The sequence below is a fragment of the Agelaius phoeniceus genome, chromosome Z, assembly GCF_051311805.1.
Source record: "Agelaius phoeniceus isolate bAgePho1 chromosome Z, bAgePho1.hap1, whole genome shotgun sequence".
Lineage (NCBI taxonomy): Eukaryota > Metazoa > Chordata > Aves > Passeriformes > Icteridae > Agelaius > Agelaius phoeniceus.
The window spans coordinates 83,260,533-83,285,211 of record NC_135303.1 but is presented as its reverse complement, the minus strand read 5'-3'; the positions used below and the strand labels follow the sequence as shown (position 1 = coordinate 83,285,211).

Here is a 24,679-nt window from a genome sequence, read left to right as displayed (position 1 = left end):
GGAAGTAATGAATGCTTTTAGTGTATATTTTTACTTAGCACCATATTCTACTTTTTTCCCCTCACCCATTGTAATGATCTTTTTTATGCTGGAGTATCAAGCACCAAAACAACTCAGTGATGATGACCTCTTACTTATAAAATATATTTTTAAAGATTTTGTTTTTTCCTGGAAATTCCATTGTACAAATCTTCTTGCACTGGAAACACAAAATACCAGAGACATCAAACATATGCAATGCCATTTATTGAAGCTTGAAACAAATATGCCATCATAGTTTGCTTTTTAAACCTTGAAATGTTAGAACAAGCTGTGAATGTGACAAATACACATTTTTTCCTGAGCAATCTGTTGAAGCTGGTGTGTCTTGGGCTAATACAGTAATATAATGATAATACACCTCTGTAGTTAGTATTCAATTCAGTTTTGAGACTAATGACCATCTGGGTTCAGATCATAAATCCACCTTTACTTAAGAACAGTTGTGTCATAATAGCAGTGGCACTGCTCTGTTAAAAAGTTCATGTTGTCACAGTATTTTTCCTAAAGTTTTAAGCTGAGAAACAGTAATGACTGCATTTCCCTGGGTAGAATGGTTATTCTGACTAATATCCATAATATAATTTATTCACTTTTTATTCATTTCAAATGAAATAACAGCTCCCTGAAGAAAACAATGGAGGCAGAAATGGTTTAACTCCACACTAGCCCTAAGGAGCACTGGAAAGGACAACTCCTGTAGGCATTTTCCTCCAACCTGCACCACATCCACTCAGTCAGCTCCTTTCTCGTTAAGCCAAATACCTGGTGGCCTCCTTCTGCTGACCTCTGTGGGTAAAATGTTATGCAGGTACCTCTGTGCACAGAGTAATCTGACCCAGAACTCTGTCCCACCTAAATCCTACAGAATGTTTTTGGGAAGGTGAGGAGCACCTGCACTGCCCACCAGTCCAGGCTGTCTGGGAACTGCTCTACACCACACAGCCTGAGCTTGAGCCCTGCCCAAATCCTTCCTGAATCAGGCACAACACCTCTGCTCCTGCCTGATTCAATACTTCTGTGTCCAGAGGAGTAAGAACTGCCCAGGTTTCTATTGCTCAAAGGGTCCCCAGGAGGAGAGAAGCAAACTGTGAAACTTAAAAAGCATCATGTCTGGCATTGGCCAGCAACAGCACAGACATATATTACTGTAAGAGTGTGTGCATGCACACACATGCACCATTGCAAGTCATCCCCATGTCTGTTACCCTAGCACCACACTTTTAACAGTGGATTTTGTTTTATCAGCACCTAAAACTGGGGTTATATTGCCATCACAGAGGTTAATAAATCTAACCTTACCATGCTGCATATTTTGAACTCCCAGAGATTTCAAATGAAGAAGTAAGTCCTTAGCCAAAGGACACAAACCTTTCAAAAATGACAATTTGATTCACGGCCATCTCTAGGTTAATACATTATAGCCAGGCTGAAATACTTCTATTAACTTTCATAAAGGTCTGTCTAGAAAAAAAGCTACTGCTAGTCACAGTTCTGTAACCACAGTGACACTTGGATTAATGACTATGTGTCTCACCATATACTGCATAAAATGTGCATTTCCCTGTACTACAATCTGAAATTGCATAGTAAATAGGATGCAAATCTGAGATTTTCAAAAAAGCCAGAAGAACCAAGGTGTCTAAATCCTAATGAATTCCAAAGGAATCTAAATGTCTGCTCTTGTCCAGCTCTTTTCAAAATGCCCAGCTTTGTTCAAAAGGTCTGGTCTTGGTTCTCTGAAGTTTGTTTTGGCATTTTCTTCACTAGCAAAACAGATATGCTACTTGACTGGAGGTGCCCTCATGCCTGAGGCCCGAGGTATGCAGATAGTTCTCTGGGCCTCGGGCTGCTGTCCCAGGAGCCCTCAGCTCCACCATGATTATGGATTTACACGGTGGGAAAAGTCTGCTGTGAGTGAGGTGGTAGAGTGCTCTTGTGAACGTGGGCTTCTGCTCTACCAGGAGATACTGTATGGCATGATAGCTCTGTCACTGAACATCCCTGTGAATTACAGAGCTTCCAGTTGCTAGTTGGCCTTTATGCTGATGGTGTAAAATTGATTTCAAAACGTAGTACGGGTAATTTCCTGCTGAAATGCCTGCATGCCACATTTGAAGCTGCAGGAAAGGTTTAAGTCTATAAAGCTGAATTCCATCACATAAGTTAACATGAAATTAGCAAAACTGTTTAGCTGGGCCAGCTCACTGCTCTTTCCTTTAATTTGTCAAAGAAAAGAAAGATTTCACTTTTTAAATGCAAAAGACTCAACTTCCAATTGTCCTTACCTACATCAGCTTAGAAGTCTTTTGCTTTCTCACTGTGTGACTCCTTTACTCTTCATGCTGTAAAGAGTGGACACCATTACAGTGAAGGTTCCTGGCTCCTCTGTTCAGCACCTTTAACACTCTTGAACTAAACGGAGCTGGCCACTCACATAGAACTGGTGGAAGTGAGAAGTCAAGAGAGAGAGAACACCACCTCTTCCAAAGGGTAAGTTCTGAGATTAAATTTTTGCTGCAGAACAACCTTTATGCTCCATCAGTTTCCTGACAGCTTTTTATGTGCTGCTGACACGTATCATTTGTGTCCGAATACCTGCAGCTATAGAGACTGGCAATAGCCTTGAGCTGGTTGCCTTATCTAATTTCAAATGGCCTTGGATAGTTAATTTTACATGGAGAGGAACTACAGATGATACATAAGAATGTTATTGCCTGTCTAGCAAAAGATCTGCAAAACCAAATTTTTCTTTATACTGAAATTATTCTATCAGATGGAATGTATAAAACTGTCTAAAAGACATTGCTGGATTTTCCCCTAAATGTGTAAAAAACCATATAGATATGGCACTTAGGGGTGTGGTTTAGTGGTGGACTTGGCAGCACTGGAATTGTTGATCTTAAAGATCTTTTCCAACCCAAATTATTCTATGACTGTTAAGCTGGTAGATGCAGATTTCTTAACTTTTGTGGTACCAAGAAATGCTGCTTAAAACATACTTGGGAACTTAACATCCCACATTTTATAGGCTTCTCAGGTTACAGCAAGACATTCGTAGCAGAAGAAAACTGTCAAGAACAGATTATGGCTGAGGTATCCTTTAGAGGTTCAGTCAAGTACTAAGCAAAGACTTTTTTTTTCTCCTGAAAAAACAAGTTTGAATTCATCCTGCCTATCATAATCAGATATTACAAAACTCTGCTTTTAAGTTTATTAAGTGAGCAATGAATTTAGAGAAACATTGCCACTTCACCTTGATTCCTAAAAAAGAAAGGCAAGAGAGCATAAAGAGAACTGGCCCATGGCACAGGTGTATGTCTGCTGCCCCAAGGGCCACCTTCACTAAGCACTCTTGAGTAAGCAGTGCTGGTGTTTCAAGTGAGTTTTGAAAAAGAGATGGAAGAAAAAGTTAAACATTCATTACAAAAAAACAGAAAATTCTTGCAAGCCTGTTTCTAGTGTCTATGCATGCCTAAGTAGTACTAGCTGCTGGTACACTGAAAATTACATTATAAACTTTGGACTATTACAGAGAAAAAATGGAAGCAGTAAATTATGACTGATAACCCTAGGTGATGTGCTTTCCCAGTTTTGATCACAGATTTCCATTTATGCTGGATGGTTCAGAAAAAAATAAGGAAGGTAAAACTTGTAAACAGAAGCTCTATTCAAGGAAACACAAGAATAAAACAGCTAGTGCCAAGCTGCTTGGTGTTTTCTTAGTTTTGAGGTGGTTTTCTTCTAGATTTAGTGTAATTTTGTTGTTTGAAGCCTCGCTGATCCCCATATCTTGCTTTGCTCCGAATTCGGGATTGACTACAGGTGAAGCAGCACTGAGTCTGTATGGATGGCAGCAAGCACTTTCCAATGCCTTTCAGCCTCTGGCAGAAGTGAACTGACAGCTGGTCTTTGCTGCAGGGCAGCTCTGTGGTGAAGAAGATGACAAGAATTAGCTGTATTTTGCTGACACACTCCCCATATTTCTAGAATTTTGAACTGCTTTATGCCAGATGGTCATGTCTGTTAAGGGTCTTATTCATGGGGGCTTTCTCTTCCCTTGTATTATGGGTTAGCTTGACCTCCCACTGAAATTCTAGGATCTTTTAGTGAACACATGACCTTCTGTTTTGGAAAACACAACACTCATGATTGTTCAGTGAGATTTTTACTTTCATGGCAGACACAGCTGATCTGTGTTTTCCACTTCAACTTTTCTGCTGATGAGGACTGCCAGAGAAAGCCTGGCAAGAGAAAGCATTCAATGATTTGAATTTGGTACTGTTGCATTCTTGCAACTGCCCCTAAGATGAGCATTATGGGCTGGCAGGGTGCTGCACAACCAGCCAGGGCAGGCAGGAGAGTGCAGACAATGCACATGCAACTGCATGTTCAGCTTTGCTATGCTTTGATTCCTGCAGCGTCAGAACATGGCAGGGACTGCTGCTGTCTGTACCACCGTGGTGATAGGTCTGTGGTAGCTCTGAGGGACTGAGATGGGCCAGATTTAGCCAGATATTGGAAACTGGAGGTCCTCAGCTCTGAGAAGGCAAGGTGTGCAAAAGAAGGAAGATGGTATATTAGCAAGGCTGCTCTCGAGCAAATCCCTCAACACTGCAAAGGGGGAAACTCAAAGAAAACTTGTATAAAGGTAATTTAAAACAGATGAAAGCAGACTTTTTCACACTAGGCTGTGAACATTTAGAATGGCTGTCCTCGGGATATCCAGCCTCCAGAGCTGGAAGTTAGGGATGGGAAGCAGAAAGAAGCTTCCATAATCCAGGACTGTCGATGGTTAGGGACATGCTTTGCCAAGTCTATGGGCCCAGATGGGACCTACCCCAGAGTAATGAGGAAACTGAGAGAACTTGCCAAACCACTCTCAATCTCCTACCAGCAGTCCTGGCTAACTGGAGAAGTTCCACCTGACTGGAAGTCAGCAAACGTAATTCCCATCTCTGGGAGGGTCAGAAGGAAGATCCAGGGGACTACAGGCCTGTACAGCTACCTGAAAGGAGGCTGCAGTGAGGTGGGGGTCAGCCTATCCTGCCACACCCACAGTGAGAGAACAAGAGGAAATGGCCTCAAGCTGAGAGAGGGGAGGCTCAGATTAGCTTTAGAAAACATTTTTTCACTGTTAGGGTGGTCAGGCATTGAACAGGCTGCTCAGGGAGGTGGTGGAGTCACCATTCCTGGAGGTGTTCAAGAGGCATCTGGATCTGACACTGGGTGATGTGTTTGAGTGGTTCAGGGGTTACAGCGGCACAGCTGAGTGGATGGTTGGACTGGATAGTCTTGAGGGTCTCTTCCAGCCTTAACAATTCCATGATTTTTTGAACTTGCTGCCACAGGAGAGGGTAGAAGCAGACCACAGCACCAAAAAGAGTTGCCACATATTAATGAAAGTTTAAATAAAAAGGCACGACATGGAGAACTTTTAATAGTCCTAATATACATCAATTGGAAATGCTGGAGGACTATCATGGAAATGAATCTCAAGAAAGCTCCAACCTCCTGCATTCCTGCTAAGCAGCATTTTCTAATGCCATTGTTGGAGACATGAGGGTGGGCTGCATGGACCAGTGCTTACCCAATAGGGCATTTATTATGTTTTACAGGCTGCTTGAACTTCTATTCACAGAAGTTACTCTTACTAATGTGTTTAGGCAGTATTTATCTGAGTTTTTCTCTCTGAACACGGGAGGGATAGGAAATAAGCATACCAATCCACCCCAGGGCAAAACATGTGGTAAAATTCTGTGAACAGCAGCAGGAGCGATGCATCACTCTCAAGAGCATGTCAGACCTGCACTGCCCTCCAGATTCAAACCATTGTCTCACTGTCAAATTAGACCCTTAGCACTACCAGGGAAGATCATCCTCCAAAAGGATTTGAAAGTTTTTCAAGAAGAGCTGTGAGATGTTGCTGTTATTATCTGAGGGTACCTCCTGAATGCAGCAGTACGCACACTGCTCATAAAGATGTTACTCCTTCTGTAAGCTTCCCCCTTCCCCTGATGCCTTTTTTTTGGGGCTATTAACCATGTACCACAGCTGGGCTCCTGGGCCTTTGAAGGACAGAGGTACAGGACACCCTGACTCACAAGAGCACTTCTCTTCACCTCTTGATTTTGGACAGTCTCACCCTATGGGACACTGACTTTTTTACAAGTGTTTTTTTACAGTGTATGTAAGAATTTGCTTGCTTGCACTCCCAGTCCAGAATTTACAGCTTCCATGAAGTGATCTATCTTAAGAAATGGCAACTGTTTTTTAATGTGTGTCCTTCCACAGTCCTCACTGCACCCTGAGTTAGCTAAAACAGGCCAATACAATCAGACCTACTAATTTAGTTGAGCCATCATAAATTAGGAATGCATGCTCCCCATCATGGTAACACAAGGCCAGAAGGGCTGGAAGAGACAAGAGAGTGTTTCTGCCAAGAGAGCAACTGAGCAGTAGCAGGCCAGGGTAACCTGTAATTACCGAGCCCATGCTACTCAAAAGAAGTTGATAGATGGAGTCAGCTCCCAGTTTTGGCAGAATCTCAGCAGACATGGAGAAAACTGTTTCATGCATGTGTATTACTCTACCTGTATTTTTTCTGCACTCTTGCAGATTGCACTTCTGGTATTTTGTGGGCTTGGTTTTATCCAGGCACATACTGTCATCTTCAGTTTCATTAGTTTCTGTATTCATGCATTTCACAATTCTTTGCTGAATGCCCCCTCCACAAGAAACAGCACACTGAAAGAATAATTTTAACATACATAGTTTATTCTTACATGGAAATTTTGCAATACGGCAATATTTGAACTGTGATGTGACAGGAAGCTAAAACTGCCTTGTGATCCAGAAGCAATGCCATTACAGTAATCTGTGTACTCTATGCTACATCCAGACACCTCCATGGTGCATTTTGGCCAGATTTGGCAGGATACAGTAGAGGGTAAATGGTACAAATACAGCATCTTGGAATGTGTAAACAGAGGGAGAGGACTGTTTTCTACAGAGGAAAGGGATGACTTGCAAGGCCAGTCCTACAATAGAAGAGACTTATAAACCAAATTCATAAAAATTAGGACAGTTTTTGCTTCCTGTGTTTTCTGACTATCTAAGTTAAACACGAATAACCAATTGCAATATTAGGTCAATAAATGACCAAGCTAAGATTTAAAAAAAAGCCCAACAAGGTTTTGTTTCTTTCCTGGCTTTTAAACAGAGGTTACCCTTTATTTATGACCACAAAAGAACTGCCAGCTGCTTGTTCTGAGTGCAAACAGAAGGCCATAAAACCCAAACACTTTTAAAATATCTTCCTCTACCATTCTGTAAATGTACTTAATTCTTGTGACTTCCCAGAGCGTCTGAGAATGCCAATTAGTTTTTTTTTTTTTTCTACAGATAAATAGTGCCAGCAGATAAATGAGATAAAGTATTCAGCAGATAGAGAATGTCAGCTAACAAAGCATAAGAGATGAAGACAGGAGAGGAACCTCTGTAATTTTTCTGCAAATTATCCCCTTTCTAATGTGTATCTCTGTACATGAAGCACAATAGTACTGGCGTGAGATAGACTGAAATATCTTAGGTATTCTTGCAACAACTTTATATTGATGTTTAAAATATTTTTATAAAGTAAAATTATTAATGAATACATCAATATAGGATTAATAAATAAGTAAAATAGTTGCTATAACATTTGGTATTCTGTTACTTATTTTACGTGCTTCACTTCCATATTTTAGTCTTACACTGACTCTACAGTACATTATAGTCATGTTCCATCTAATGGCTTTGTGTCAAAACCAACTCATTGAATTTTCTGTGTTAAATGAGACTCCAATGTTTCCTTATCTCTGGCTCCTTCTTTTAGCATTCCTTCAATATTCCATTATGCTGTGAGGAGTACTTGTAATGTATGCAATGTTTATTAAGGAAACTGGAGGGAAAGGTTTATTAGATATACTAGTTTCTTTATAGATAAATATGTATAGCAATAGATAAATATGTATAGCAGATAGTGGAAGGCTCCCCAAAGGTACACCTTATATTTGTCAATAAGATTTCCAGGTACTATATAGGAGGCTGTTGGTCAAAATTCAGAATTTCTCTTTGTATGGGCAAGTACAATATTCCCCAAAGTTGTTTTGAGGATCACCTGATCCCCTCCAATAGCCTCCATTAGTGAAAAATTTCAGACATGCAGTGGAAGAATGTTAATGGTAAAACTCCTTCATTCTTAGACAAGATAAAAGATCCCAGACTTCCAATGACATCTAATACAGCAATCAAAAATAGAAGCTACATTGTCTGTGACCTGAAGGAATGGGCACAGGCTGGGTATGAAATGTTCAGTAATGTTTTCAGAAGCTCTCCTCTTGTAGCTTCAGCTGTGCATAAGGAACTGTACTTGCCACAGGTGCTGAGGTTCAGAGACAAGTGGATAACATGACCAAATATGGCCAGCTCATGACAAAACATAAACCAGAAATAAAATGAATCCTACCGGGCTCCAGGCCTGGTGTACCCAGTGAGTGCAAGGCTGCCTGTTACACGGTGCCATGGGATCTGGTCTCCTGTTCCAGTCACAGTGCCCTTCCCGTGGGCAGGAGACGCGCCGCTGCTGCTGGCCACCACCACACGTCCTTGAACACTGCCAGGAGAGGGGCACAGCCAGGGTGGGAAAGGATGAGAAATCACAAACAGACCACACAGATGTTTGGACATGTTCATTTAGAATATGCGGGGCCACAAGTAACAAGGACTCAGGGTCATAGGCCCATGGGTTTAGGAAGATGTACAGGCTTGCCTGCACATCAAATCCTGAAGTGCAGACATGAAGAAAAGCTCTGCAATTTTCTTTCTGAAGAAAAGCTCTGCACTGAGACACTTATTCCATGTGCTTGGAAGGAGAAGAAGCTGCTACATGGGGAAAAGCTGCTCCTGGCACTTACAACTGGAAGGACTAAAGGGCTGAGTAGGAATGGCTACACAGAACAGGCAACACAGAACTGCTCATCAACATCACCAACACCAGTAGCATCTCTAACAAGACATTAGAGTAGAAGTCATGTGTCAGCAGGATTAATCTGTAACACTGACTGAAGACACAACACATTCATAAGATGCGGCATCTCATTTCTTATGAGGTGGCTGGGAACATTAAAATTCAATCCATACAACAGCTGAACTCTTTGGCAGTACAAGTGTCATGCAAAGATAGAGACCCAGGTTATTTTTTAAAGATTCTTCTGTCCACATTCTAGAATTACTTATTCACCAATTTTTTCTCTATTTTTTCACTAAGTCTGCTTGAAATACACAAAGTATTTTACACTCTGATATGAAATAAGGTATCAAATATAATTTGAATAAAGCATTGTTACTGTCCTACAAGGAATTGCACCCCTATGGACAGCATAATATATCTGACATCTGATAAATGAACCTTTTCAATCTATTTCTATCCAGTGTCTTTAGCATGAGGGCAACTTCCAAGGTTGGACTAGTGTTTTTATAAAGTATTTTAAGTGGCAAACAAATGCAATCATTCAGTTATTTTTATTTTTCCTCCCCCTGCTGATTACTCTAACAGCACACCCTGGTCTCCTCCAGGTGTGATTTGTTAGTTCTCTGTAAAATGTGATCACCTCCCTTAAAATCCCAAAGCATTGGCCCACAGGGCTGCAAACATCATGACACGTTCTCCAGAGCTGCTTTCAGTAGGGTTAAATTTTAAAATATAATCAGGCCACATGCTTTAGCTGACATAAATATGTGCCTGGCTGCCTCTGAGTTGGTTGAGTTACAAAGAGTAACAGATCTGAGTTACAAAGAGACCCAAAAGTCAGATTTATTTTATGTCTGGTTTTAGCCTTTTGCTCCATAAAATTTCAGCCCGAAAGTGTAAAGGACATTCTAAATTTGCCCTAATGAGAAGGCAAGATTAAAACAGCAGCAAAAAGGATTCATCTAAATGAACCACATTTACTGATCCAATACGATAGCTACAACAGATTTTCTTCCAGGCCATCTGCTTCTCCCCTTCAGGACATGGTAATTTAAAGCTCCAGCTGTAAGAATAATTTTGTGAAGCATAATGAACACCTGTGCTAATTTTTGCTGTAGCCATGCACAAGAACTCACCAGCTGCATGTCTTCCTTGGAGCACAATTTTACCTGACAGCACGGGATCCAACAGCTGCTGTTACCTGAAAGCAGATTGCTGACTCACAAAGCTTCTCTTAAGGAACAGTACCTCACTCCAGGGCTCCACATGCCATTGCAAGCAAGGTTCTGTGTTACAACTAGTGTTGAGCTGTGGTTTATAGCCGAGTAACTGGCAGTGGAAAGGCCTGAGCAGCCGCTTTTCCCCAACATCTACGCAGTGAACGTCTCGTGTCTTGAAGCCTCCGCTGCAGTTCACAGAGCACTGTACACAAAACAGAGAGGGGCACATCTCTACATGATGAGCCCTGCTGAGGGACTGTACCTTCCCCAGTCACAGAGCAGGACAGCCTGAGCTTTGAGCATCCTGAACAGAAGGAATTTCCAGGCTACTGGAACACCAACCTGTCCCTGAGGCTTAAATGCTGTGGCTTTCCTCACAGCAGCCCGGAACATGCCATGTAAGTACCTCCCATACTACACTGCTATGGCCATTAATAATATGGATACATACTTAATTGGGAAATCTTGCCAGCTGTTTCTAAAAATGTCATAGTGAAAGAGTCATAATGCAATAAATACAAAAAATGGATTCTGTATGCAGGGATACTGTCAGTTCCTTAGCTGCTTCAAAGAGAGGAAGGGAGTGAGTAGCAGTTCCCATGCTCATCTTCCTTGGACCTCTATGGCACCAGGACACTTCATACCTGAAGAGTAGCCTCAGTTTGAGAAGGTGGGAGGGAGGAGAGAGGCACCCTGAGCCTCACTCACAGCCTGTGAAATCAGTGCCCAGCTTAGAGCTCTGCTGAGGAGCTACGTGAACTCTTCCAGTCTCCCTTTTCTAGCCAGAGCTTTTTCCAAACCTCATGCAGCATCACCAGGTCCTGTCTCCAGGCACCAAAATTCAGGACCTTTCCTGCTCTTGATGAAGAACTGAACTTGCTACCCCAGGGATAAGGAAAAATACATGTTTTGTCTCCAAGCAGAATTAAAGCCAATTCCAATTGCACCACTGAAACCTTCTCAGATCAACTTTCACCTTTACCACTATGATGCAATAGCAACTGATGCTGTTTTCCTTTGCATGAATAAGCATCCTTTAGTTGAGCAAGGAACCTGAATGTAATACTTCCCCCAGGAGATGGAGAATGGATGGAAAGGGAATCCTTACTCTTGTCCACAGGACAGGTTTCTGTCTCTCTGGATAGAAACAGAAGTGGGTCTATAAGAAACTGAGTACAACAGTCTCAAGATATATGCAAATTATATCTGGCATTAAACACAGACTCTAAGATTTAGTCTCAAGCACCTTTCTTTTAGGGGAGGGGAAAATTAAATGAGAGTAGAAAACAGAAAAAGCTCTACTGCACTAGCAGGGAACCCAGAGATCTTGCTGTGACAACACATTTCAAAATATTTGAAATGAGTAATAAAAAACTATTGCCACTTGTAAAGCAAGCAAAATTTAACCTTTTTAATATACGAAACTTTAATTAGGTTTGTATAGTTCACTTGATGGAAAAATGGAGGGTAATACAAATCTGATAGGAAAAGCCCCTTGCCTCAAACTTGTTTCATAACTGGTCTGACATTTTTAAAAAATTGCTTCCTGTTGTATTTTATCATTAAACCCGATTGCTAGCTATTTTTTATGACATGGCCATCATTCACTAGTTGTAAGAGCAATGACATTTATGAAGAAAAAGTGACGGTGAAATTGCCCTGCTGCAGCTGGGAGGGCAGGATGTCTATGTATCTCTTAAAATTAATTTCAAAGGTTTAAATGTAGTTATGTAAAGCCTTGGCCTTTCCTGAACTTTCTAAAGAGGCATGTAATTCCTGTACAAATCAATTTTATGTCTAAGAGCTCAATAATAACACAGGCTTTGTAGCTATAACCTTTTATTTGTATCAATCTGCCCTCTAGTCCAGTGGCAACAACATTGCCCACGGAAATGATCTATACTGCCTAAGTTTGAGACACCTATCTTTTTCCTTATTAAATCAACAATATTTAAAACAAAATTTTGAGGTTTGTCTCTTTTTAGTCTTGAAAAATAATCTGTGGTTTGAAACTCAATTTTCAGACTGCATGAAGACAAAATGTAATAAGCTTCAAGAAGTCACCTAAGTCCTTCCAGGTGCTCCTCACACAGCTTAAAATATCAAAATGGGGCTCAAGCACAATTCTTTGGGTTCCACTTAGCACCCTGGACACTCTTCTGTCTCTTGAACAGGCCATGGATACAAAACTAGGACCAAACAGAATCCTGCACAGAACAGACTTAGAAGTTACATGAATGGGGAACAGACCATGTCAAGAGACAGCACATGGTGACAAGGTGAGTAGGATCACGACAATTCCCTTTCCCAAATTCCCACTGCTTCTTAAAATTAGGATATATCCTTGAAGGCAGAGATTAAAAAGATGCCACAAGCAACTGTGTACAGCTTTGCTCTGTCAGCTCCAAGGAACAGGAGCAGTGAGTCCTGCTTTGGCTCTAGGTGCCAGAGTTAATGAGCACAACCCACCACAGGAAGAACAAAATTCACAGCAGATGTGTTTCCAGATATAACTTGGTCAGGAAATTAGTGAATTGGTGCTGAATGGTCAACTGGGAATCATGTATGCATTCACTGAGTAAATAATTGTTTTAAAAATGAAATATTTAGAGTTTCATACCCACTGAAATCTGCAAGCATACTGTTCATACACAGCCCTGAATGAAGTTACCTTGCTCCAATTTCCTGTTTTCCAGCTAGCACATGGGCGGAGATAACACCTCCTTGCAGGATCAGGCTTTTTCATGTCCTGACAGTGAGATGTGTTCCTGCTGCTGCACTCCACATGTCTCCAGAAAGCCCCCATTCCACAGGTCGTAGAGCACTGCACAAGGGCAAGAGGAAAGCCCAGGGGCAAACTCAACATTAGTACATCATTCTGGAAACAATCCTGGAACCTAAATATAAATATCTAGAGCCGTTTTAGATGACATATGTTATCAGAGATACCCAAAAAAATATTTGAAATTCACCAAAATTTTACTTAATATTCTGAAGGAGGGCTTTTTTTGGTTTCTTAGGACAATATCAGTCCTGATTTATACTATGCACTTCTTTTCTTTGGCAAACTCCTGCTTACCGAGACATTCTAAATCTGTACCAGCTGTTCCACTGTTTTCTTCTGTTATCTTTAGGGATCCAAAGTAAAATGCAATTGCATCCTATTTTCAGCATGTTCCCTCTCTACCCCTAATACTGCTGATGAGAGAGTCAGCTAATTGAATTCATGGTGCTGAAAATCTTAAATAAATATTAGGAATCTTAGGAAAACTGTACAGGAAAATGTTTCTCTAAACCATTATTTCAGAAAGTGGCTGAGTGTTTTCAACATCTGGGAGGATTTTTGTGTCTCAGGAAAGAGAATATTCACTATTCCAGTCCATATCCCAAGAGTGCACACTCCTCACAAAAAATCCCAAACGCTGTCATTGTATTCTGAATTGGGAGGGGTTGAAAAGTGGTTGGAGACACCCATTTACCTTCTTCTGCCTTAGAAAGGGTGGGTCAGTGAGCTATACATGTAGTGCCAAATTCAACACACACTAAGCAGCCTGTAGCTGGCATGAGAAACAGCATAAATAATCTTGGATTAAGTCAGCAAAATGATGAAGAAAGCAAATGCTATTGTGTGGTTTGAACTCCCTGTGTGGCAGTGGGAAAGTTAAATATAGAACACTGAATAAGTGTCCTTGGAAAAATAAGGAAACTTTAGCTGAAGCTAAGGCAGGGAAAAAAAATCAACACTGGAGATGTTTGATCTCCTGGTGATTCCTGGGATGTGTGTCCAAGTGGCCACAAAGGTCCTGTTAAAGGAAACTGCATACCACTGCTCTGTTCTGCCTAGTGACACACCTACCCAAGGCAATTTTTCTGATTGAGAGGACAGACTGCCTCTGCCTTGCTTTCTGATGGCCTGATGCCTTCCCCAGTTTTGCCACACCAGCCTGACAACACCAAGACTTCACTGAAGGGATGCTGAAGTCTTTGACTAAAGCCCTTTCTGAGCACACATGAGAAGAGCAAAGGTGGCTACCCAGATGATGTTGGGCAGATCACATTGAGGAAGACTCATGGTCTTGTGTGAGGAAGGTGAAACAGCAGGATTCTTTCAAACCCTGTTGTGTGCAGGCACAAGGTCAAGAGAGAAAGGCATCCCTTCAGATACTTCAAATGGTTTCAGAATAAAGCCTGAGCTTTCCTGGCTGTTGTTTGATGCTGAGTAAGTTTCTGAAGACATACTGCTTTTCCCTTTGTCATTTGGGAACCAAAATTTCCCCTTGGCACAGCAGATGTCAGTCACTGAGGGAGAAAGTGCAGGTTTACATGACCAACAGAAGAATGAGATGACCAGTGTTAGAATAAGATGATCTGCTGGTAATAAGTATCTTTGCTACCCAGAAAGCTCTTAGAAAGGGAAAAGTGACAGCCCAGAATGATCCAGGAAAGTAGTAGGAAAGAAGTAAAATTAACAGACAAGCACTGGTGGAAATGGGCACTGTTCTGCCCTACTCAAATTAGTGCTCTCCCTTGAGGGGACAAGTGCCAGCCCTCTTATGGGACATGTCACACCTTTCCACCTCAGTGACTGTCACTGCTCTTGGCACCATTTATTTACTAGTATGGACATCTCCTACAGAGCAAAGCAATGTCAAAATATTGACAGCTAGTAAAAGAGAAAGAGCACAGCAAGGTATTTGTCAGGGTAGGTGCAGTGGTCTTGAAATACTAATGCCTTGGAGAGATGTCATCTAGAAACAGATTCAAAGTTTCACTAAGGATGGGCAAACAGAAAGACCAAAAATAAAGTCAGAAAACTTTAGACTGAAAATTAATTAAAAGTAATGAACAAAAAGAAAGGGTTCTGTAAATGTCAGACTCAAGGTGTGTATGTGAAATAACTTTTATTTAATGTGAAAGAGAATAGCTGACTTTATTAACAGAACCATGGAATGGCTGCAATTGGAAAGGAGCTTTGCTCAGGTAGGGCCAGCTAGAGGCAATTTCCCAGAACCATGTCCAGATGGCTTCAGAATATCTCCAAAGATGGAAACTCCATAAATTCTCTTTTTCATCACTTCTTCAAATTTGAAAAACTGAAGTTCAATGTGCCACACTTCCCATAAAATTTGTTTTAACAAAAAACAGCAGCTTGAATGAGAGTAGCAAAAGACTACTAAATTATTAAAGAATAACAAAGTTAGATGCATTAAGTATCTTCAAATTGATTTTATCAGTTCTGTGAAAGCAAATGTATTAACCTTATCTCTACATTCATTCAAGTGTTTATTCAATAATCTTTGAACTGTTGAGAATCAATTCTTATAATAGATTGGAAATGTCCCAGAGGATTAGATAAGAGTATCTTCCAATTTATCTCTAGGAAAATAAAAAGTCCTATCTGTGGTCTAATGGAATGTTTCACCCAAGCACACTTCACAAGAAGATAAAAACCAAATTATTAAACAATCAAGATCAAGCTGGCAAATAGTAATGAAGATGATAAAGCAAAAGAAAAGCCCACATGGACCCATCCAGAAGAAATAATTCAAGTGAGTCTAATAACCTTTTCTGATAGGTGAACATGGCTTAATGAAATAAGGAGCTGGCTGCTGTAATGCATTTTTACATGATCCTGCAAAGAGTTCTTTTAGCAAAGATAAATACAGTTTAGGTGAAATAATTACAAGGTTAGTGTTCAACTAAATGAAAAACTGTAATAAAGTGGTTCTTAGTGGGTGGTTCAATGTCAAAATGAACAGACTTTCCAAATATGGTTCTACAGGGCTCCAAAGCCAGGCTCCCTTCAGCATTTTCATTAACTAAATGAAATGAGGAAAGACAACATGCATTTAAGGCATTTGAAAATGATGACAAGCTGGGAGAGTAGGCAGGAATGTTGAAATCTGAATTCAGTGACACCTCACCACAATAAAAACTGTAAGAAAGCAGTAGCCTGAAATAAAAAAAAATAGATACAAAATACTACATTCAGGAAAAACTTTTTATGCATACATGCAGACACATACACACACACACACATATATATATTTACTCACACCCACACACCCACACACACACAACACACACGAACTTCTGCTGATCTAGAAATACTGTAGTAGGGATCCAGCATTTACAGTGGACCATAAATTGAATACATCAAAGCAAGATGGTTACAAAACAAGACAAATCTCATTTCTGCATTCACTAAGAGGGTAATACAAAAAATGTTAATAATTAGTTGATTTTATATGCCATGTGTCCACCAGGACCACAATGTACATCACTGATAAAAAATATGTGTTGAAACTGAAGCAAGATCAGAAAAGAAAAAAAAAAGTCCCTAGATATTTAAAAAACACAAGGAAAATCTCGAAAGAATTTAGACATCAGACCCCAAAAGAGTTATTAAAACAATTTTCCTCCACAGTCTGCATATAAAAGAAGAGAATGCATATAAAAGAAGAGAACCCTCATTTTCAGTATGGAAGATGTTTGCTACCTATAAGGAAATTATTTCAAGGTGGATGATGAATGAGTGGGACAGCAGCATCTCTGCATGACAGGCTTTTGCTCAGGCTGTGGGGGCTTGGGGCCACAACCATTCCCTTGATCTTCTCTTGTAGGGTCTTGCACTCAAGCAGATCTAAAAGCAGATCTTCTCTTACAGGGATATGGGCGGGAGGGAATGCTTCACCTGTCCCACTAGAACAAGGGAAGCTAAGGCCATTCTCACCTGGCCACAGGAAGGCACAAGATGAAAGCTCAAACTGCCATCAGGTGTGCATGTCCTGAACAAGTGATGATGCTCTGAGGACAGAGCAGGGGTCTTACCCACTGTCTGTATCCCACTGCATCTCAGGGGTCTAGATATGTCTCCAACTGAATTTAGTAACCTCATGCTGTCCTTTTTGGCCCTGAATTTCTGCATTTCTATGATTGTAAATCATTCCCAGCAGACCCAAGAGCAAACAGGTACACAGAAACAGACCTTGGATAGCATTCTCCATCAGCACTGAGACAGAGAGGCAGATCAGCACTAGGAGGTTTCCAGATCTGACCCTCTTTAGCTTGGTAAAAAAGGCCATCAAAAAATGAGATGATTAGTTCAGACACCAACATCTCTCACTTTAGGTATCAAAAATATAAAATCCTTTAGCATAAAAGGAACTCTGTTTACATAAAAACAAAACTTTATAGTGGGAAGGGTATTAAATAAAAGTTGGTAAATTATGGCCAGGCCCTGTGATGACTATATTCATTCTCTGTAAGCAACCTAATCTTAGATATCCCAAGTTACCACCTTTTTTTGTGGTATTTTACATATATGATACTGATTTCAGAAAATTGTGACAAATGAAGAAACTCCATTTCCTCAGCAGCGTTTCAGACAGCTGCTCACACTCTCCACTTCTTACGAGCAAAAAATAACTTACCTCACTCCAGTTGCCTACTATCCAGTAGGCATCACTGGGCAAACTGTTGGATGTTATTATGTGGCTGTGGTCTGTGACATTCATTAAAACACCCTCAGATGCTGCACTTTGGTTGTTCAGAGCATGCTTGGGAGCTGAGAATTGTGTGCTATTAGTTACAGTGTCAGGCAGCTTTATTTCTTCTCTGTTGTCAGTCTGGTCTCTGGGTGCATGACCAAGCTCTGTGGGCATTTCTGTAACCAGTGCTTGTGGGGTTGTTACCTCCACAACAGGAACATCAACTTGAAGACTGACATGGTTTGCTGCTGTTGGAAATAGCAGCTCTTGTGCAGTGCTGCTAACTGGATGGAGCACAGAAAGGTCTTGGTGAGGAGATGCTGGTGGGGTCTGAGAAGTCACACTCTCATTCTGAGTGACAGGAAAGGCAGTGTCCAAGGTTGTGCTTCTGGTCCTGATTTCAGGGTTGAGTTCTGTGCTGTAAAAGAGATCAACTGCTTTCTTGCTGACTCCAAGTGGCCCATCAGTGTTGTCAGATTCTTCAGTTAAGTAATCATAGCTGGAAGTTATTTCTGGATTACTGGTAAAAGAGGAAACAGGAGTGTCCTCACTTCTTTGCATCTCACTCTCTGCAGTAGAAACTGGCTCACTTTTAGAGGTGTTTTCAGCATGCCTTATAATTTCAGTACTTAAGCTATTATGAAAAGGCCATGAAGTACTATTTTGATATGAGCTATTTTCAGTAGAAACAACTGGGTAATTGTAAACATCACCTGATTCAGCAAAATTACTTTGTAATGTCCTGTTGGGTGCTCCCTCTTTTCCTGAGACATTGACCAAACCAGAGGACGTAGGCAAAAAGGGAGTTACACTTTCATGCTTGGGTATTTTTGTTGTTGTATGGAACTTGGGGTTTGGTCTGGGTATTCTGCGAGGAAGACTCCGTTCAGGATCAGCAGTTGTTTTTCTGATTATGATCTTGCCTCTTCTGGGTGCCTGTGGGGGAATCAGAAATCTTCCAGCAGAAGGGCATTGCTGAAGACCACACAGGGCCTTAGAGTTTGGTCTCTTGGAAGTATCACATGGCTCATCATTATTTTTGGCACAAGTGACATTACGAGTCCTTATTCCACCACCACAAGTGACTGTGCACTGCAAATGAAACAGAATCAATGTATCTCCCCTGCACAGAAGTATCAGATGGCATTTGTTTATAATAAAGAAGCATCATGACAAATAACAGATTACAAAGCTTTTCCTGGAGAACAAGCCTTTCATTCTAGTGATGTTCTGCTACCATGGAGTTCTTTCCAAATTTTTCAACAGTTAATGTCACCTTGGGGAAATAGTAGTGAAAAACGACTACAAGATAAAGACAAAATATTAAATTAATATGATGGAATTTGATTTCCTCATTGACTCACAAAGTCATTTAGTCAATACCTTTTTCACCAGATTTATAAAAATAGAGACTAAAAACCTGGAACTGAACCCACACCTGACTGGCTCAGTGCTGCTCACAGGGCCACAAACCTGCTGGGGTGATCCACGCAGCTCATAGACCCTTGCTGACTTTATGAAATGGATGTTTTATTCAGTCTTAGTACAACCATGAACTGCTGCCAGAGCTACTAGCATGTCTGTCCTCAATTAGAGACTACAGAAAGTAATTAGCCAACCTGGCTTCTCTTTAAATGAGAGCACTGCTGTGTATAAAGAGTGCTGGGAGCTAAGGAGATGCAGATAAGGAGTGGTTTTTCTTTTCTGTGATGTTTTTCATCCTCAGGCCCACAGGCACAGCCATGCCTTCAGCAGCTGTGCCTCAGCTAAGGATTTTATAAAATCACACTTCTCCGGTTGGAGTTGCTAAGTCTGGATGACTGGTTGAGTAGGAGTGGAGATGCTACAAAAAAACCTACTGGAAGAATTCTTCCTAAGAAGCAAGGAAGCCTAACCAGGTGCTCAATATGAAGGGATGAACTCTCCTTTTCCCAGGACTTTACTGCCTTTGACACATTTAACTCATTTTAGAGCTAGTCTGGGTCACAGGGCAGTAGAAACACCAGTAACCTTGTCTTGCTGGAGCACTCTGTTGTTCACAGCCGAAAAACATCAGCTCTGCAGCAACAGGAGCAGGAAAGCAACCAGTGTAGCCTCACAGTAGACAGGTTCATCAGCTCCTGTCATTTGTGCAGGTGAAATACCTGCACTCTCTGTCCAGTTTCTGCAGATGTAAAAATGCATTTTTATCAGTAAATTGTAAATATAATCCAACTGCACGTGAGCACACGCCGTGTGCCATTCCTATATAATTGTATTGCTAGTCATGTGAGCTCAATCTATTTTTTCACAGGTATTTAAAACATGGGGGTTACTCAATTAACAAAAAAAATCAATATTTTGTGATGATAGTTTGTGAGCAGCATAAACGAATCCAATACAGTCACAAGATTTTTTTTAGTTCAGTATGTGACTCTGTTCTCATAGCAGTGAGTCTAATTAAAAAAAAAGATGAAGGAGAAAGATGAGAGTGGAGTTTTCAAAAAAGAAGGGAAGACAGTATTTACAGGTGGAAGGGACCCTCAACAACTCAACCCTCAACCCCTACTCCAACTGCCTGGGCACTTCATGGCCGACCAAAAGTCAAAGCATGCTGCTAAGGGCACTATCCAAATGCTCTCTTAAGCACTGACAGGCTGTGGACATTGAACACATCCCTAGGCAGCCTGTTCCAGGGTTTGACCACCCTCCCAGAAGAGAAAGGTTTCCCAATGTCCAACCTGAACGTCTCTTGGTGCAGCTTTGAACAATTCCCATGTGTTTCCAAAGCTATGGGAAAAAAGGGAGAGTCTTGGATGCAAGAGATATGAATGTAAAGAATTTGAAAATGCTTTGCTGACCTACAGAGATGACAGTAGTCATCCCCCTAGTCTGGCCCACAGCAGCCACTGCTCTCACAGACTCTTTAGCACTACGCACACCACATTCTACAGTCCCAAAAGCTCAGCAAGTTAACATGCAACACTTCCCAAAGTCTTCAGGAAGCAGGAGTGGGGTTTTTTTCTGCACAAAGGATTTGTGAACACATTAAACTATAGAAAAGTATTTTAGAAAAAAATTTAAAAGGCAAAACAGCAGGTCGTTGGTCCTTTTTGCTGACTATAATAGGTCATTTTGAGAAAAAGTTCATTGTTTCAGCTAACATGAATTTACCTCAGTCCAGTTGCTCACTGTCCAGTCAGATGGGCACAAGATATCTCTGTTGCATGACAGATGGGTCTTTGGTTTAAGCAGGTGCTGGCACTCTGTGGCATCCAGTGCTTGCTCATCAGATCCCACTGTCTGGATGCACAGTACAGTTCTCTTCTTCTGGCCTGTTGGGCCACACGTGGTTGAACACTTCTGCCACTCCCCTGCCCACCACCTGAAAACCAGCAGGGTGAGAAACATCAGAAAACAACCCACCACAAGCACACCAAGGAAAAGGTCAGAGACTGCAAGAAAAAGAGACGGTAATTTAAAATCTGGGCTCAGATATATGCTCTTCACATAAGGTTCAGATCACTCAAGCTCTCCCATCCACCCTGTGCTCTAGTACCAGCCAGTCAGTGAAAGAGAGAAGACAGAAGTAGGCAGGATTTCCAGACATGGATTTTCCAGACAGGATTTCCAGAAGTGAGGAATAAGCATTATGCTTCAATAAAGTGCAAAAATCTACTGAGTAGGTAGTCCTTCAAATCCAAATCTCAGGAACTGCTAGGAAATCTTTGTAAGCAAGTAATCTATTTACTCTATCCCATTGTTTGTCTGTTTATTGCTATGTCAGTACAGAAGAGTTAACAAATGAGAATCACTGGGGAGTCTGTAATGACAGCACAGAGGTGGAAAACATCCCTTTACCCACATCTAAGCAGCCAGTACTGCACAAATACTCAAACTGGTTCTCCACAAGGGTTACCTCCCTCCACAAGGCCTCTTCCCATTAGGGGAAGCAGTGAGGCACACAGCCCCAGAACCAGATTAGTCAGAGCTGTGCTGCATGGGATCAGTGCCCTGCAACACTGTCCCTCTGTGCATTAGGCTGGACTTTCCCATGCTTAACTCCTCAACAAAGTAGAAACGAGCCCCTTATGTGTCTCTGTCATGATTAAAATCAGTCTTTCATACTATGGTACGTAATTTTCCACCAAACTGAGAATAACTTTCCTCTATAACAGTATTTTCCAGTGCAAAACACCTTACCTACAAGAGCTGTCCCCCTTACATTTGGTTCACCTTAGCATTTCTCCAGCACCATCCAACTATTTTTTCTCATGCTGATCCAGAGCAGATTGTGCATCAGCATATCTGCTATCTGCCTTCTGTGTTAAGAAAGAGGAGCAAAAATTTCTGGGTTTCTATATTTTGAGAAGCCCTGCATCAACTGTGACATTTACCTGAAGATTTAACCTTATACTTGAAAAAAAGAAGGAAAAAATATCAAACCAAGAAAAGCATTTTTCTTTCAGTTAAGCATGCCCTAAGCAAGAATACAACTTCAAGCTGCTGCTTGAAAAATCTGGCCCAGCTCTAAACTCTAAGCCACAAAAGCTCCTAAACAATATTGCTTCTGCCAGAGTTTTCAAGGAGGTCACAACAAAGGCTTACAGTGAAAACAAAGTAGGAATATATTTTGAATACACCTTTCTATTAAAAAAGGCAGAAAAAATTGCTTTTGGCTTACAACCAACAATATTCTATTGGTTTTGGTTTGTTGTTTTTTTTTTTTTCTTTTTAGGTCCATGAACTTAGAGACAAAATAATCCCATTCTGATAAATACATCAAAGTTCAGCATTCAGATTTATAACAGTTTTTAAGCTTTGTCTCTGCTGATAATCCCTCTCCCCTCCCTACTGTAGTTTCCATGTTCCTTAATTCATTTTCACTTCCACTGCATGTGAGCTGCCACTGATGTGGAAGGCACTGGTATCTCTTCCCAATAATTAAAGAAAAAACAACCCAAACAACCAAGACTCAGAGCCAACAAGCTACAATACAGCTTATTTGTGCAGCCATCTGGTCCTCTCTGTGGTACCTACACCCATCTTATTCCTGTTTAGTAATCTATACATACAGCATTTGCTTTTAAGTTACCCCAAAGTGCACTGACTGCTTTGCTCCAGAATGCAGTCCACTGCCACCACAACCCAGTGGTGAAGTCTCTGGACCAGATTAAACTAAAAAACAGCCCAAAATATCTTTCCAAATAAACAAATATTTCAAAATTAAACTAAAAAATATACCAAATTATCTACCCAAAATATCTTTCTCCTCCTCTTGCCTTCCATCAGATTGTTTCTTGCTCTTCCAGGTCTGCAAACAACAAAGTAACTCTAACAAGTAAATAAAAAGCAAGTACACCTCAGCCGAACACAGCAATAAAAAAAAAAAGGAGTAAATTATCACCACCTGAATCAAGCCATTTCAGGGTTGTTATCATCTCTTGCATCTTCTTTACAATTTTATCTCTTCTATAATCTTGTAAATTGCTGACATTTCCGCACAAATGAAACATAAATATGTGAATTGCTCTATTAATTTTAATGGGACCAGATTACATATTTCGAGGTACAGATACGCTAAACTGACACCTCTTCCCCCTCAGCATTTTCAAATGGCTCTGACTGAGGGTTCAACAATTGGTACATTGAAATACCAATCTCTAAGCAATAAATTATCAGAGCTTACCCCAGAACCTACCTTGAACAGCAGTAATGGCGTGTGATCAACTGTCACACACAAAACACTTTTGAAAGCTGTGGAAGTAGTCAAAAAAGTCAGGTGCTCCATAGTTAGAAAACCCCAGAATTAAGATTTTATTCTATTCCAACTTCATGATCAAAATAAAACTACAGTCAGCCAGGCAATTTTTTTCCGTAGTCTTCTTCCTCACTCAGTGCAGGTAATTTCAAAAAAACTTGCTCTAACTGGAAGTTTACTCTTAACACTAACTGGAATTTTTGATGTTGTGTTTTCCTATTTTCATCCTTTCATACCCTTTTTCATGCATATGCCTAATTATCCAAGAGTCAGAAACCTGACATGGAATCACCTGTGCTCCTGTCTCTTCATGGTTTCTGCTTCAGGATCTGAACTGTGGCATCTCAGCCTAAGGGGAACAAAAGCAAACCAAGGATGGCAAAACAGCCAACATCTTTTTTACTGTTCTGGTACAGGATGCCCCAGAGCAGACTCTGGACCACAGAGAAGAGAGTAATACTTGAGTGACTGCTTTGCCAAGCTCTGCTTATCTTGGAGCTTTTGCTGTTTCCTCACAGTGCAGAGGCATAACCAGAACTGGACATGACTGCCAAACACACATCCAGAATTAACACAGCAATCTGAGCTCTAAACATGGAATTTCTGAGAGGAAATGGCCAAGATGTTGGATCTCCCAGCCAAGCTGAAGACTGTAATCAGAGACTGGGATAAGCTGGTGGACACTAAACCAGCCTCATGGGAGTCAGCACCCAATACTTCTTCCTACCTCTGGTTTCTGATTCTACCTCTGGCATTTACTGCTACAGTAACTGAGTGGTTCTTAAGTATTAATGCATCAACAGATCCCTGCAAATTGAAATGACTGTCTTATCTCCACAGGCAGGCATGGCATAGAAAGATTGTGGTAGCAAACGAACAAACAAGCAAAATGCACGATTTAGGTAATTAATTTGCATAAGCACTGTTCTTCCTCAGACTGTCAGAACAGAGAGCAGCCTGTCTGGTGAAAACATAACTTGAGGTAGTTTTGAGCTGCCAGTGTGAGTGTTCAGCTCTTCTGCAGTCAAGCCTGGGACAGAGATAGGAAGAAAATCTCATTCTTTCAGGTGGCATTCAGGTGCCTAAAATGAGGCTTATCTTCTCCTCACAAACTGGGTTTCTAAGGCTTGTAACAAATTAGGCAGAGCTCAAAAGCCTGTGACATAGTCCTCAGCTA

At 41.0% G+C, this 24,679-nt stretch overlaps 1 protein-coding gene across 1 annotated transcript in view; it reads right to left on the bottom strand.

The window, feature by feature from the left end:
• Window positions 1–230: 230 nt before the first annotated feature.
• Window positions 231–24,679, bottom strand: part of ADAMTS12 (ADAM metallopeptidase with thrombospondin type 1 motif 12) — a 145,211-nt gene continuing 120,762 nt past the window's right edge. Inside the window, exons 18-23 of the mRNA XM_077171820.1 lie at window positions 20,916–21,126; window positions 17,706–18,854; window positions 12,944–13,096; window positions 10,301–10,474; window positions 6,633–6,786; window positions 231–3,967 (exon numbers count right to left, since the gene is read on the bottom strand). Coding sequence (XP_077027935.1) covers window positions 3,762–3,967; window positions 6,633–6,786; window positions 10,301–10,474; window positions 12,944–13,096; window positions 17,706–18,854; window positions 20,916–21,126 — 2,047 coding nt within the window. The 3' untranslated portion in view covers window positions 231–3,761. The remainder of the gene's footprint in view (window positions 3,968–6,632; window positions 6,787–10,300; window positions 10,475–12,943; window positions 13,097–17,705; window positions 18,855–20,915; window positions 21,127–24,679) is intronic.